At 36.9% G+C, this 16,978-nt stretch overlaps 1 protein-coding gene across 1 annotated transcript in view; it reads right to left on the minus strand.

The window, feature by feature from the left end:
- LOC148943087 (SKA complex subunit 1-like) overlaps positions 1 to 16,978 on the minus strand; it is an 89,355-nt gene that overhangs the window by 10,667 nt on the left and 61,710 nt on the right. The window contains exons 4-5 of the mRNA XM_089102212.1: positions 12,267 to 12,352; positions 8,936 to 9,105 (exon numbers count right to left, since the gene is read on the minus strand). Coding sequence (XP_088958338.1) covers positions 8,936 to 9,105; positions 12,267 to 12,352 — 256 coding nt within the window. The remainder of the gene's footprint in view (positions 1 to 8,935; positions 9,106 to 12,266; positions 12,353 to 16,978) is intronic.

Genomic DNA, 16,978 nt, shown 5'->3' on the forward strand with positions numbered 1-16,978 from the left:
GCTTTGAATAGATTGGGATGAAGGAGGAGCGTACGTAGCTGTGTTGGCCTCTGGCGGCTAGGTGCTGCGGTGAGTTGTTAGTAGTAGTAGTAGTCTTTTCAGGGAAAAAGTAAATAATAATTTAAATCTTTTCGCTTTTTTAAGAATTTATAGTTTGAAATTTTCAGCAATTTTTAACGACATATACCCTTTTAAAAATCTGGACACAAATAGTAGTGTTTAATTTAGTTTCATACCTCCTCTAGTTGATCTGAAATGGAAAACTTGTTACCATAACCAAAAAACTGTTTACTTTCTTTGATAGCTTGGATACACTTACGTTATTTTGATTTGGTTAAATTTTAAGAGCAGAAGTAGCCCCGATAGTTTGAAAATAATACCCTCAGTCGTTCTTGGGATACTGCCGAGATCCTTTATTGCAAATTAGCATTAACTCAGTGAATTTTGATTTAATCTTATGGCAAATTTTTTTTTTTAAACATAAAGGGAATTGGGTGGGTGGGGGTGGGTGGGGGATTAATTTCAGTTCGAACACTTTTCAACGTTAAAAATGACATCAATCCTTTCTATTTTCACTCAAAAAAGCGCATTTCAAACCTCTCGCAAAAAAACGCTCGATACAAAAGGTCATGGTCTATGCAATATCAATAACAACAAAAAATCATACATTATACCCACATCGATCTTTACTATAAAAATTTCAAGCCTTCCAATCACTTTCGACTATTAAAAAGGGAACTAGGCTTTTCAATTTCCAATCGAATGAGCCATTTTTGAGTTTCTACGACAACGCTTTTCATAAACACCTTATATGCCCACAGGGCATAAATTACAACCCTTATCCTAAGGGCTGTGAGGGTGGTTGTCATCCTCTAAGACCTGATTTCCAGAACTTTCAACTACGTTAAACAAAATGGCTATCTCAAAATTTTGCCTGGATGTGTATGGGAAAATGGTGGGCGTGAGAGGGGCGTTAGTCGCTCTCCAATCACTTTCAACTATTAAAAACGGCACTAGCCCTTTCAGTTTCCCTGCAAATGAGCCCTTTTGAAGTTTCTGCGACAACGCTTTCAATAAAAACCTTATATACCCCCAGGGCATAACTTACAACCCTTGCCCTAAGGGCTAGGGGGGAGATTGTCATCATCAAAGACCTAATTTCCAGAACTTTCTGCCACGTTGAACAAAATGGCTATCTTAAAATTTTGATTGGATGTGTTTAGGGGAATGGTGGGCGTAAGAGGGGGGTTAGTTACCCTCCAATCACTTTGAACTATTAAAAAGGCCCTCTCAATTTCCAATTGAATGAACCCCTTTTGAGGTTTTTACGACAACTCTATCTATAAAAACCTTATATGCCCCCAGGGCATAAATTACAATCTTTGCCCTGGGGGCTCTGGGGGGTTTGTCATCCTTAAATACAAAATTTCCAGAACTCTCAACTACGTTGAACAAAATGGCCATCTCCAAACTTTGATTGAATGTGTTTGGGGAAATGGTGAGCATGAGAGGGGGGTTAATTACTCTCGGCCCACTTTCGACTACTAAAAAGGGCAATTTCAATTTCCCATCAAATGAGCCGTTTTTGAAATTTTTACAACAATTTTCTATATAAACCTTATATGCCCCCACGGCATAACTTGCAACTCGCACTGAGGGCTCTGATGGAGTTATCATCCTAAAAGACCTAATTTCCAGAACTTTCAATCATGATGAACAAAATGGATATCTCAAAATTTTGATTGGATGTGTTTGGGGAAATAGTGGGCGTGAGAGGGGGGTTAGTTGCGCTTCAATTACTTTCTACTATTAAAAGGGCACTAGCCCTTTCAATTTCCAATTGAATGAGCCCTTTTTGAAGTTTCTACAACATCGCTTTCTATAAAAACCTTATATGCCTCCAGGGCATAACTTATGACCTTTGCCCTGAGGGATTTGAGGGTGGAGGGGTTGTCATCCTTAAAGACATAATTTCCAAAACTTTCAACTACGTTGAATAAAATGGCTATCTAAAGATTTTGATTGGATGTGTTTGGGGAAAAGGTGGGCGTGAGAGGGGTGTTATTTGCCTCAAATCATTTTCGAGACTATTAAAAAGGGCACTAACCCCTTGAATTTCCAATCGAATGAACTCTTTTTAAGTTTCTACGATAAATATTTCAATAAAAACTTATATGTCCCCAGGGCATAACTTATAACCAACCGTTGCCCTGAAGACTGTGGGGAGTGTTCTAGTCAAAGGTACAGTTTCCTGAACGTTAGACTGCGTAGAACAAAATGGCTATCTCAAAATTTCGATTGAATGTTTTTGGGGAATTGGTGGGCGTGGAAGAGGTCTTAGTTGCCTTCCAATCACTTTCAACTATTAAAAAGGGCACTAGTAATTTCAATTTCCAATCGAATGAGCCCTTTTTGAAGTTTCTACGACAACGCGTTCTACAAAAAAAAACCTTATATGCCCCAAGGGCATAACTTACAACCCTTGTCCTGAGGCCTGTGGGGGGTTGTCATCCTCAAAGACCTAATTTCCAGAGCTTTCAACTAAGTTAAACAAAATGGCTAGCTTAAGTTTTTGATTCGTTGTGTTTGGGGAAAAGGTAGGCGTGAGAGGGGGGGTTAGATACCCTCCAATCACTTTCGACTATAAAAAGGGCACTAGCCCTTTGAACTTCCAATCGAATAAGCCTTTTTTGAAGTTTCTGCGACAACACTTTCTATGAAAACCTTATATGCCCCCAGGGCATAACTTACAACCCTCGCCCTGAGGGTTGTGGGGGAGTTGCCTCCTCAAAAACATAATTTTTATCTGGAAATCAATTACGCCGAACGAAATGGTTATCTAAAAATTTTGATTGGATGTGTTTCAGGAAAAGGTGGGCATGAGAGGGGGGTTAGTTGCCCTCAAATCCCTTTCGACTGTTAAAAAGGGCACTAGACCTTTGGATTTCCAATCGAATGAGCCATTTTTCAAGTTTCTACGGCAAAAATTTCAACAAAAACTTATATGACCCTAGGGCATAACTTATAACCCTTGTCGTGAAGACTATGGGGGAGTGTCCTGCTCAAATTTGTAATTTACTGAACTTTAAACTGCGTGGAACAAAAAGACCTAATTTCCAGAACTTTCAACTACGTTGAACAAAATGGCTATTTTAAAATTTTGATTGGATGTGTTTGGGGAAAAGGTGGGTATGAGAGGGGGGTTAGTTGCCCTCCAATCACTTTCGACTATGAAAAAAGAGCACTACCCATTTGTGTCTTCAATCAAATGGGCCCTTTGTTAAGTTTCTACGACAAAACTTTCTTTAAAAAACCTTATATGCCCCCAGGGCATAACTTACAACCCTTGCCCTGAGGGCTGTGGGGAGTGTGATCCTCAAAAACATAATTTATATCTGGAAATCAACTACGCTGAACAAAATGGCTATCTCAAAATTTTTATTGGATGTGTTTGAGGAAGGGGTGGGCGTGGAAGGGATGTTAGTTGCCATCCACTCACTCTCGACTATTAAAAAGGCCACAAGCCACTCCAATTTCCAATTGAATGAGCTCTTTTCGAAGTTTCTACGACAACTTCTTCGATACGAAGTGCCCTGGTCTAAAAGAAAAAAAAAAAAAAAAATAATACATTGCTCCAACATCGTTCTTATATGCCGCTAGGGCATAACTTAAAACTCTTGCCCTGAGGGTTGTGGGGGAGTGACCTCCTCAAAAACATATTTTTTAGCTGAAAATCAACTACGCTGATCAAAATGGCTATATCAAATTTTGATTGGATGTGTTTGGGGGAATGATGGGCGTGGGGGGTAGTTGCCCATCATTCCCCAAAATATGTTTTTGAGGAGGACAACTTCTTCGATACGAAGTGCCCTGGTCTAAAAGAAAAAAAATAATAAATAATACATTGCTCCAACATCGTTCTTATATGCCGCTAGGGCATAACTTAAAACTCTTGCCCTGAGGGTTGTGGGGGAGTGACCTCCTCAAAAACATATTTTTTAGCTGAAAATCAACTACGCTGATCAAAATGGCTATATCAAATTTTGATTGGATGTGTTTGGGGGAATGATGGGCGTGGGGGGTAGTTGCCCTCCAATCACTTTCGACTATTAAAAATGGCACTAGCCACTCCAATTTCTAATCGAATGAGCCCTTTTTGAAGTTTCTGCAACAAATCCTTCGATACGAAGTGCCCTAGTCTAAGACCAAGAAAAAAAAATACATTGTGCCAACATCGTTCTTTACTTAGGCAGCGCAATCAGTTTTTTCACCTCCAAGTAAGGAGCGACATTAAAATCTATAACGAACAGAAATTATTCCGTATATGATAAGGGGATTGCCCCTTCCTCAATCCTTGCATTTTACGCTAGAGCCTTGAAGCTCTTTAAAAATACTTCTCATTCAAACTCAAAGGTCCTAATGTTCCACGAGTCGCAATTAAAGAATAGGGACAAAAAGTCAAACTTCAGAATAAGAAGTGAGGGACGAGGAAGGGACACCCCCCCCTGATATACGGAATAATTTTTTTTTCATTTCTGACTGTTTTCAAAATATGCCAGAAAATCCTTCTCCTCTCTCCCCTTCCGTATTAAATTTTTTCCAGAACCCCCCCCCAGAAAATTAAAAAGGGCAGTAAAAAAAAACAGAAAAAGGCCAAATAAACACGCATCTGTGATCTTTTTTTCGCGAATTATTTGACTACGAAAGTTTCAAATAATGTCAATACATACGTGGCAAGTGGACCCAACGGAAGGTCCCTTCCCCTCATTTTCCCATTTAAAGCTGTTAATACATTAGCAATTGTATAGTTTCACCCCAAAAACCGTGACAAAATAACCAAAAGTCCTCCCGTCCTTTTTGTATGCTTTTTCTCCTTTTTTTCTTCCTTTTCTATACTCTCATCCTTTTTAATTTTGAGCTTGTAATACTAGCGTCGAATTTTAAACCAACAGGCTAGCACATTTATAGGTACAAAGTTTTATAAGGGTTCTTGTTTTGACGGATTACGTTTTGAAAGAAGTGACTGGCTTAAGTAACAATCGGAAACAAACTTTTTGTCTGACCATGACTTCGCTGATGAAGTGGCACTTCTGGAAAGCGAAAAACACAGGCCTCAGGAGCTCCGTGACAAACTGAGCGATAAAGCAGAGCGAGTTGGACTGATAATCAACACTGACAAAACAAAATCTACGGTAGCATAAGGCAATCTTTCATCCCTTAATTCTATGACTATCTACCTTAGTTCTGCCCTAGGAATGACCTATGGATGGACGATAGATATATTTATCCATCAACCAAATGAAATGACATAATTTTTATACAATCCTAAAAAGGGATAAGTAGAATGGAGCAAGCCCCTGAATTTACCTACCTCGGAAGCCAGGTCGAATAGAGCCAGGTGAAGGACAAAATGAGACTACGAGAAGAAAAGGTATGGCAAACACGACCGGTGTAGGTTAAGAAAGCGGTAAGTGCGCGATAACTGAAGTTTCGTTAAAGCTAATGAAATAAAACAAAATAGGATGAAAATATAATAGTTTATGAACAAATTTGGGTTATATATTTGTACATTAGGATAGGGGTGGAGGTAAATCATAACATATATTAAATAAGTAACCTAACTTAACCCAACCTCGGTACCTTTTATTCCCACTAAACCCCAAAATACTAAAGTTTAAATATACTAGAGATACATTTTTTCAATACATTGGAGACTACCCGGTTATTATCCTATTTGATCTTCAATACGATTGTCGCGCGCTTACCGCTTTCTTAACCAGTACCACACGACCTTCAATAAACTCAAAAAGTTTGTAGGCCGAAAGAGTGCTCCCTTCCCTTAAAACAGCTACTCTTTAACGTCAAAGTTACGTCAGTTCTGTTATATGCTAACGAGTGCCAAAAACTCGATATAAAGACTGAGAAAAGACCAGCGTCATTCGAAAATATGTGCCCGAGGTTTAATTAAACGTCAACTGGCGACTAAAAGTGGGTATTGCTGAGATATGCTTGAGACCTGGACAACACCTTATTTCTAAAGTGGTGAAGAAGAAAAGATGGAGGTATCCTGGAGACACCCTCAGGGCGAAGGAGTCAGCCATTCCGCACAAAGAGCACTGATGGCGGCTATGTAGGCTTCGACAGAGAACGAGACCGAACATTACACGTGCAACCGTGATATCAGATGTTCGCATACACAATCACAGCCTCAGTAGGAGGATATCCTAGCCACAGCGACTATGCGAGATGTCTACCAAGGCTTCACTGATGCCCTCATCCTACAGATGGCCCTGAAGGAACTAAGTTCTAAGGAAGTAAGTTTAGGAATCTTTTGTTAAAAGCTGTGTTAAATACGGGAAAATAAAATTGTGAAACAGAGATACTGCTTACTAATTTTGGTTTAAGATCCATAACCTATAATTTCAGCTACATATTTTCCATGAGCGACTTTAGAACCACTATGTATCAGCTTTGATGAAAATGAAACACCATTTTTGAAATATATTTAACATATTTTCATTTTGGGCCTCTATTTTTAACATTTGCATCTGATTTGCAGTCAATATGGCTTGAAATCAATAGAGACAAACTAGTAGAAATCGTAATCCACCTGTGAATGGGTTACAGAAGAGGAAAGAATCTGAAATAAAAAAAGAATAACAATACAACACATACAAGAAGTCTACCTTTCATAATTGCGATTTAATTAGTGACATGGCATCTGCTTAGTCATATTCGTACTTAGAGTGAAATTAGGCTTGTTCTCCCTTAGATTTTATGCTTGACAGATTTATTATAGAGCAGGCTGCTTTTATACACAGTAGAAAATCGTTAAATGGGAGATCAATCGTAATCTCCTTTAAAGCAGAGGGTAGTTGTCCCCTTTCTGTTGGATTAGGGAAGATGAGATAAATATTTCTATTTGCCATTGCCAGGATCTAGCACGCTAAGTTATTCTACTTTGAAAGCTGAGTAGTGAGGGTAAGCCGCTTCAAGTAGTTGCCCATTCTACAGGATAAGGGGGGATGAGGTAACTACTTGTATTTTCAGCTACTAGTGTCAAACATGCTAAATTGTTCTAATTTGAAACTTGACCAGTGAAGGTGAGGTAACTGAGTGGAGTTGGTAACCTACTTAAGGGTAGTTGTGCATTCTGTTGGATTAGGGAGGATGAGATAAATATTTCTACTTTCAGCTCCCAGAACCTAGAATGCTATATTTTTCTACTTTCAAAGTTGAGCAATCAGGGTAAGCTAGTTGAAATTCCGAAATTAACTGCTAGATATACGTGGTTTGATTCGACTGACTAGCCTGGTGGCGATGACTGGTCAAAATTTACGGATGAAAGCCAGTAAAAAACAGGTTGTCCTCGAAATAGGACTGGCAGAGCCATGAACGCCCATAAGCTGAATTTTAGGGGGGGGGGGGCTTACCTGGTTTAATCGACACTTTCCATGCTTTATAGGCCTAATAGAAATCTCAAAACAAAAATATAAGGCAGAATCATTCAGCCAGGCAGGGCTGGAGGCACCCTCTCCCCCCCCCATATGGGGGCTCATGAGCAGGGTCATAGGAAAAGATTTAGAAGAAGTTTGGGCTCTAGGGGAAGAAGTCAAGGGTAAAACTTTCAAAAGGGTCGGTGGAGGAGTATACACATTTGCGTGCTTAGCACACTCAAGCAGCCCAGTACAGAAATGAGGTGATATGATTATTGAAAATGTTTTTTTTATAGTAGAACACACAAATCGAAACCACCCGCTGTTACTTGAGAATCTGTACAATTGTTTATCATTTGTTTTTGGATGTGGCGTCAATTTAAGGATATGTAGCGGGTCAAAACGTATGTTTCCAATCCAGAACGGGGGAGGGAGGGGCGCTAATTTGGTTTCTTCTTTAATCAATGAAAATGCCAACAAATTATTTTTGAACGAAAATACCTAAAGAAGGTATTTTTCAAAATCTAGGGAGGGAGCAAATGTCCCTCATGCCCCCCTCAATTGACAACTCTGTCTTTTGGCATCATCCCTAGTCTGTTAGTGCTTCTTGATATTACTATACCAATCAATACCCCAAGCCCCACTAAAGTACTCCCTTTCTTGAGCTTCTTTCACGTCCCAACGCTTCCTGCTATGAAAGGAAAATTGTAAAAATTTAAAAAGTGGTTCCATCTACGATGAAACCTAAGACCTATTGCACAGAAAACCAGACGTAATTGTCCCTACTCCATGGGGCAATGGATATAAATATTGAATAGCTTAAGAACCAAGTAAAACAATACTCAATTTATTCCCTAACAGCAGATCCTTCCCCCTCTTGATCTACCCTTACCTACCCTTATCTACCCTTACCAGGAAAGATGACGCGTGCAAAGTCTCAGCCCAGTTGGTCCCCTTGTTCAGGACTAGCATACACACTAATGGAATTTCATAGTACAGATACAACTTCTTATTCTGGGTTTACTGAATACCAAAAAAGGTATTTTTCAATAAAATTCACCTCCCTCCCCCCTAAAGTATTTTCAAAACATAGTGTGAAGAGTGAGCAAATGCCCCGTATACCCCACCTCAACTGACAGCCTAGGCTTTTGGTATAATCCCTAATCTGTTAGTGCTTCCTGATATTATTATACTAACAGCTACCCCCCCCCCCCCGCACTCCTTCAATAAACTCCCCCTCTTGACCTTCTCCTGTTACAAAAAACTCCCCCTACTCCCTGTCACAAAAGTAAACTATTGTCAAAATCTAAACTGTGGTTCCATCCAGGAATCTGATCGAAGACCGCATCCAAAGCAGGCGTAATCTTCACTACTCTATGGAACGATCAAAAAGACCTTACTAGTTTATAGAAACTCTTTATAGTCTAGAAATAATTTCTTAGTATGGGTTTACTTGGCTAAAACCTAAGAACTATTACTAATCAAAATCAAAGATATACCTCTTGTTTCGTCTTTTTCCTGGCTTCTAAATTCTTTAACTTTTTCCATATCTTGACGTGAAACCTGAGCCCTGGGCTTCGCAAGCAGTAGATACTTCTTTTTGATAACGACTTCAAGCTGATCAATAAACGGTTTCATAGCATCATATGGGACTCTGTCTTTGACATACCTGTCAGGTAAAAAACATGAGACATGGTAAATAATCCTATCTTTGACGCAAACGAATTCTGGATAGAAATGCGTACACGTCGGACTGGGAGGGGGCATTGTTTTACTGGTACCTTAGTAAAAACGAAGCAACAACGTTTAGAACAATGGTCTGAATTTCGGTTATTTTGCCCAAAATAAGCGATAAATTACGGGTCAACCTTGATTTATATCATGAGCAACAATTGTATACCTGTAAAATTCTTCTCGAAAATGGTGCCATATACTCTTTTCTGAAAACCGGCATACTTCCCTTTTCTGGCATGACAAAATAAGATCTAGATAGGTTACGACCTTGGGAAAATTTATTTCCTTCCACAATCCCCTTAATAATTTTACATAAATCGTCTGTTGACTGAAATCAGAGACCCCTGAATGTTGAAAGCCTTGAGCATAAGCAGAAAAAGTTTCAAAGCTAAGACGTATATTTTTAATTGGCAATTTAGTCGATTCCAAGCTTTTAGAGAAAGACATTCCCGTTTTATACCTGTGAAGTGAATCGTATTATTAATTGCTTTGCATATTTTACACATTGCGGCAGAAAAATTCAATAACGCCTATCAGGGGACAAAATACACTAACATACAATTAAATTTCGTTTAATAAGGTTATTCTTAATAGGGTAATTGACCGTTTTCGATTTGTAAAACGATTTAGAAAGGTTACGATTTTAGGAAAATTCGTGTAGGGCCCCTATTTGAAAAACAAAAAAATCACACGAAGGAAGTCACAAATACCCAGATGGCCAAATACCCCAATGGCGTCACTTTCTACAGCGAATAAAATAGAATGAAATTAAATTTGTTTTAAGAAACGATTTCCTTTTCAACGAACAAAATCCCCAGGTCCCCCTGGTACAATTATTAAATTAAACAACAATGCAACTGGTTAAAAGTATTAAGAGGCAGAAAGGCACCGTTCTAATGGATGCTATAATTGAAATAAAATAATAATAATATTAAAATAACAATAGTAAAATAGAATCGAAATAAATATTAATTACACTAAATAACCCCAATAAACTTTAGCAGTACCGTCGTGAGCTTTCCGAAAAAACGGATATGACAACCCGCGCAAAAGAAATCGAACGGTTGTGAGAAGGTGGATGTTTGAGGCAATAATGAAGGGTAGGTAAATCTTGTTCCCATTTCTTTTTTTCTATCTTGCTATATACATTTCACTAAATATTAGAGAAAGCATTTTCCAAGAAGCGATTACACCTTTTTTACACACAAAACACGATTACACCAAAAGTAGGGTGAAACAAACTGCAACCCCTCATGTGCCGTAAGAATAGATTTGCAAAGTACTTCGTGCGCTATTGTCTTAGTGCGTTATTATAGTGATGTTTTTGTGTGTTTTCCTTGTAATTGTAAAATTAACTTAATTAAGCGTTCATTTTTGAGTGTTGCGTTTTGAGTATTTAAATAAACGAAGACAACTCGCCATTATATTTATTAGTTTAAAATCTATCTATTTACTGAGCTAGAACTATGTTATTGCTTAGATTTCTTCTTAGCGAGCAATCTGAACCAGGTTGAAAGTAGAAAAATTTTATATATTTTTGGACCTAATTATTTTCCCAACCTAAAACTTTACATATGTTTCAATAATAATAATAATAATAAAAAAAAAACAATTTCAAAATAAATTTTACATTTTGGTGGATAGATGCAGCAGACTCTCAACTATCGAACGAAAGCAAAATTGTCGTGTCCAATCGAGTGGTCAACTAATGAAGAAGTTGGGGAGGGGTTGAGGGAGGGACAGGGATGTATTTCAAAAATCTAGGGTGGTTTTTTTTTTGTTTTGTCAATGAAATAAAAAACAAAAATCAATAAGAATTTCAAAAAATAAAGGTATTCTTCAAAATCTAGGGGGGGGGGGCAATTTTGTAAATTATACTAATTTTGCCTTATTATTACACTAAAAAATCCCAATTAAACTCCAAATAACAGATGGCGTTGGTGGTTTCTCGACACTAGCACCAGTTTTATACTCTTATAAAATGTCTACCTATACCTATACTTTATACCTATACCTATACGTTTTATACCTATACTCTTGGAGTGGGTCTGCAGACACTTAAGATTACAATTTAAGATCAATTTTAAAATGTCCACTTATAATTAAATAACTGATCAATTTAATAAATGAAGATTAATTTCATTAAAGATTACAACCAAGGTCGTACCCAGAGGGAGCGGGTAGGGGGAGGGGAGGGGGGGTGAACCCTCCCGACATGTTTTTTTTACTCGTAAAAAAAGTAACAAAAATGGATATAAACAAATGTTGTATGCCTTTTTTGATTTTTTTTTGTGTAGGCCCCCCCCCCCCGAAAAAATCTTTGAGTAAAACCCCCTCCAAAAAAAAATCCTGGGTACAGCCCTGGTTACAACTATTTATGAGTAGAGCTAAAAAAATCTAAAGGGGAGGAAGGGAGGGAGAATTTAGCGACTAGTACGGGATAGCCTGCCATCTTTCGTCAGAACTTAGTTTCCACATCCACCATTAAGGATTTTATGGGATCAAACGACACCGCCAGACTAGGGTCAGAGGCATTCAGGACAGGGGCGTATCCAGGATTGTTTTAGGAGAAGGGGGGAGGGATTTACAAAAAACTTTAAAAAAGCATCAAAAATTTCGGACAAACATTTCGGAGGGGGGGGGGGCGGATCAATCCCACCCCCATGGATACGACCTTGATTCAAAGTCAGGCTAGCACAGTCCATTCTTACCTGCTCTCATGGTCTACAATTCTGAGGACAGTAGCCAACTAACTGAGAGAATCTTATTACAGATTTTTAAAAACAATACAGTTTTAAGATAAATTATCTCCTATAAGCGATTAATTCTAATATTTTTATGACAAACACAATAAACAAGAATTAGGTAGTAGAGAGGGAGGGGGAGTTCTCAACTGTTTTGATGTATCACAGTGGCAGAAACAAATAATTTCCAGAAACTGTTCTAGGTGGGAACGGGTTTCCATTCTTTTAGAAATAACGTTTAAAAAATATATTAATCAGGCAAATAACTCCCCTAAAGTGTGTCTCTCGCCTGTAATATTACGTAACGAACAGTTTTTTCAACGAAATGCTAAAGACATGGAGAGACATCTACCTTGGAACCTTTTCAAATTCAGCTGAAGATAGCTCAGGAATTAAACGGCGTGGAGATTCCACCTTATTATCATGACCATTTTCAACCTAAAAAAAAGAAAATAATTTCAATCCATGAAAGTGAATAAACAATTGAAGAAGAGCCATGAAAACAATTCCACTTTAGCTCTTTTTATACTTCTTCTTCATTATCTTTTTTCAGGCGATGTTAGCCTAATGAGTCAATCAAGGTGCTCCCAAATAAGGTGGTACTGACTACACCTTGGGTGGCGCTTATCCCACACTATCAAGATGTCGACTCTCCCGCTTGGCCTACATCAGCTGGAAAAGGCAAGTTAAGACATGGCTTTAAGCTAAAAATAGTCAGATTCGTTTGTATTGATTATTTGTGGTTTAATCTCCCACTTTAAACTTAAAGTAACAAGAAAACCAAAATAAAGCATTTTTTGGCTTATTTGACCAGTTATAGACCTATTCATATATGAAAAGTGCGATTTTCTAAGATTCTCTTTTGGTTGTTTCAAGATTCTGGAGTTTTTACTGTAGTGCCGCATTATCGTCAGCGTTGCCACGTTGAGCCATAAAATTAAAAAGCAAAACTACTTAGATCTGACAACACTGTTCGTCCAAAGGAAAGCTACACATTCTTAAGCTGTTTGTTGCCATTTGTTTTCAGCTTAATTTTAGCTGCTTTTTAACCCACATTTCTTTTTTTTCAATTTGACATCCGGTCAAGGCCGTATCCAGGGGAGGGGGAAGGGTTAGGGGTTTAGACCCCCCCAAATGTTTGTCGGACTCCTGAAAACATAATAAAAATGTATATAAACAAATTTTTGACGCGTTTTTGAAAGTTTCTTGTACCCCCTCCAAACACCATAACAAAAACATAACATAAATGCATATAAACAAATTTCTGATGTTTTTTAAAAGTTTTTTTGTAACCCCCCCCCCCTCTTAAAAAAAAACCTGGATACAGTCCTGCACCTAGTATAACCAAAAACTTCATAACTGCAAATGGGGCTCTTTTCGATTAAAAGTTGAATTGCCAGTTTTTCCTTATTTTTTAGATCCAACAATCAAAGTTCTTCTTGATTGTCCTTGGCACTTTGAGTTCTGACAAAAGACGACAAAATTTAAGTTTATTTGACGTCAAAATTATGACGACAAAAGTTCTGACAAATGACGACAAAAGTTCTGACAAATGACGACAAAATTTATGTTTATTTTGACGTCAAAATTATGACGACAAAAGTTCTGAAAAATGACGACAAAACGGCCAAGAGGTGTTACTTCGTCAATTCTCTCTAGAACGCCTGACCAAAAAACGAAATAATCTGAAACCTCCCAAGAAAATTTCTGGAAAAAATTTTCGTGACCAAATTATATTATTCTTTATTTCTCACGGAAAAATAATCCCACCTTTTCCAAACATGACTGGTTTAACGCCTCTCGTGGAAGTTTTAATCCACGCTTCAATACCTCCCTGTAAGGGTTCGGATCCTGATCTCAGGTCTTAAAAAGTTAGCTTATCTTCTAAAGAAGTCTGACATTACTTGATCACTAGAAAGTTCGTTTTCGGAGCTTTCGCTTCTTTGTTAAACTATTTCCTAGGCTAAAAAAGAAAGAATTTTTCCACAGAAGATTTCTACGAATTCTGTAAACCCCTGAGAAATTTTCTCCTCCGTTTTGCGAACTATATACCAGAAAGAAGTTTCAAATGTCCAAAAAGAGGCTTAAAAAAAAAAAAAAAAAAAAAAAAAAAAAAAAAAAAAAATACTTGGTATATAGACGTGAGACCTCCAAGTGAGGAAAAGAATTGGACTGAACACTGTTGCTGCTACGGATCCCAGGATACGAATTCATTTCTTTTTTAAACTATTTAATAGGCTAAAAGAGGTTTTTTTCCCAGAAGATCTCTAGGAATTTTGTAAACCCCTGAGAAATTTTCTCCTCCGTTTTGCGAACTATATACCAGAAGTGAGTAAAAGAATTGGCATGAACACTGTTGCTGCTACGGATCCCAGGATACGAATTCATTTCTTTTTTAAACTATTTAATAGGCTAAAAGAGGTTTTTTTCCCAGAAGATCTCTAGGAATTTTGTAAACCCCTGAGAAATTTTCTCCTCCGTTTTGCGAACTATATACCAGAAGTGAGTAAAAGAATTGGCCTGAACACTGTTGCTGCTACGGATCCCAGGATACGAATTCATTTCTTTTTTAAACTATTTAATAGGCTAAAAGAGGTTTTTTTTTCCCAGAAGATCTCTAGGAATTTTGTAAACCTCTGAGAAATTTTTTCCTCTGTTTCACGGTCTATATACCAGAAAGAACTTTCGAATGTATTCATTTGTAACCGTGCCAGTAACCGCGGCATAATGAGACCTCCAGAAGTGTATAGAAGAATTGGCCAGAAAAGTGTTGTTTCTCGAGTTTGTAGCCACTAGAACCATCTTCCAATGACGTTGTATGTTCTGAAAGCTTTGCAAAATTTAAGAGCTCACTACTTAGTAATGCCTTTTACCAGCACGAATATAAGAATCCCAACATATAAATATAATAAGCTAGTTTCTTAACAAAAGTAAAGAGCGAAAATATGTCTTCAGCAAAGTAAAAAAAAATAAAATCAATAATGAACTTATAAGTTGCAAAAAATAAAACTAATATTCAACTCAAGCTCAAAACGACCAGAAATTACTATGTAATTGAACGAGGAAATTGTCTGTCTTGTAGCCAAATTATAATTGAAAAAAAATGAAGTTATTATAAGAGTTAATATAAGAGATAAATCAGTTAAAAGAACCGGATATTAGACTGTGATAAAAAAAATAAACAACCAATAATGAACTTAGAATGTATCCAAAATAAAATTGATATTCTAACCAAACTCAAACCGAACAGAAATTACTAGACATATGAAGTGGGAAATTTTACCCCTTGTACTCCAATCAGCGCGATTGTTATTCGCACTTTACTGAAAGCAATAAATATTTTAAGGGATTTCAAAGCGAGAAAGAAATAAAAAAAGGACTTTTTGTCAAGTAAAAACTCAAGGCCACATCCAGAGCAAAGTGGTTACCTGGCTGCAGCTCAACCCCCCCCCCCCCATCACCCGAAGGTTATATTCTACTCGTAAAAAAGCTACAAAAATGCAAATAAACTAATGTTGATGCATTTTGTTAAAAAAAAATTTTGTAAGCCCCGTCGAACCAAACACCCAAAATACTGCATTCGGAGTAACGAGTATTATTGTGTTTCAGCCCCACCATACTCTTACTCAAAGGTTCAAATTGATTCATAAAATAAAATGGCTACAGAAAATGCATATAAACAAATTTTGACGCGTTCTATATAGTTTTTTTTTAACACCCCCTCAAAAAATCGTACCCTCTCCCCAAAACTAATCCTAGATTATACAAAAAATACAAATCCATACAAATCCCCCAAATCCATATCCATACAAAAAATAAACTGTTCACAATACATATTTTTTTATGAAATACAAAAAATCCGAAATCCCGAAATCCATACAAAAAAAAAACTGTTCACAATACATATTTTTTTCAATGAAATACAGTTTAGATTTTGTATAACAAAAGAGAAGCGAAAGGAAGCACCATTTTTTTTTGTAAAAATCGATTAGTCCTGGGACGTCATTTTTCTCTGTTGCGTTTGGGTTAATGTTATAACAGATTAAAACTAAATTTGTTTTCTTTTAATTAAAAATATAATAATTAAAAACTAAAATTCCAATAGCAATCAAGACCACATCAAAGAAAAATTTCAAGTTAAAAGAAACAGTTTTATGTCAATATTCTTCTTTCAGTTTTATTCCTTTTAATGATATAGAGAAAATGAATATAGAATGATATAGAAAATGAATAGTTTAACTTTTTTAAGAAATCCATTTTATTCTTTGCAGTGAAGTTTTGCAATAACGAATCTATTCGGCTCATTCATGCATTTTAAAGAAATATGTTGGGCAGGGGCGAATCTACAACATTTTAATTGGGGGGGGGGGCAAGAAGGGTCTACTTTCGGATATTCAAGGAGCATGGGCAATATAATAATTTTTTCTCTACATTACTGGGGGGGGGGGGGGCAACTGCCCCCTTGCCCCTACCAAACGACGCCCCTGATTTTGGGAATGAAGAAACAGAACTTTAATACAAATCAGTCTATTAGAACTAGATTGATATTAGATAATGTAATCGCAGCAAATTCGAGAACTTTCGCTACTCTACTTACTTTTCAATGTTATAATAATAAAAGACAAATTACTTAAAACATATATTGCTTTCAGTAAAGTGCGAATAATAATCGCACTGATTAGAGTGCAAGGGGGGAAATTTCCCACTTCATATATCTAGTAATATCTGTTAGTTTTGAGTTTGATTCGAATATCAAGTTTATTTTGGGTACAGTCTAAGCTCATTATTGGTTTTATTTTTTTGTTACATCTAATATCCGTTTAAAAAAAAAAAAAAAATACATTGTGCACACATCGCTCTTTACTTAGGCAGCGCTATTCCGCTGCCTAAGATTAGTTACTCGACGTGTTTTATTATGTGTAGATATGCTTGATATACGAAAGCTTTTTGTGTTGTAGTAATAATAAACAATAATATAATAAATAAAAATAATAATAAATAAATATTAGTATACTATTTTGTGAGGGTTGGAAACCAACTGAATGTATAATGAAAATATTTACT

The sequence above is a fragment of the Artemia sp. Qi Xiang Cuo genome, chromosome 16 (assembly GCF_049724085.1).
Source record: "Artemia sp. Qi Xiang Cuo chromosome 16, ASM4972408v1, whole genome shotgun sequence".
In the NCBI taxonomy this organism is placed as follows: Eukaryota; Metazoa; Arthropoda; class Branchiopoda; order Anostraca; family Artemiidae; genus Artemia; species Artemia sp. Qi Xiang Cuo.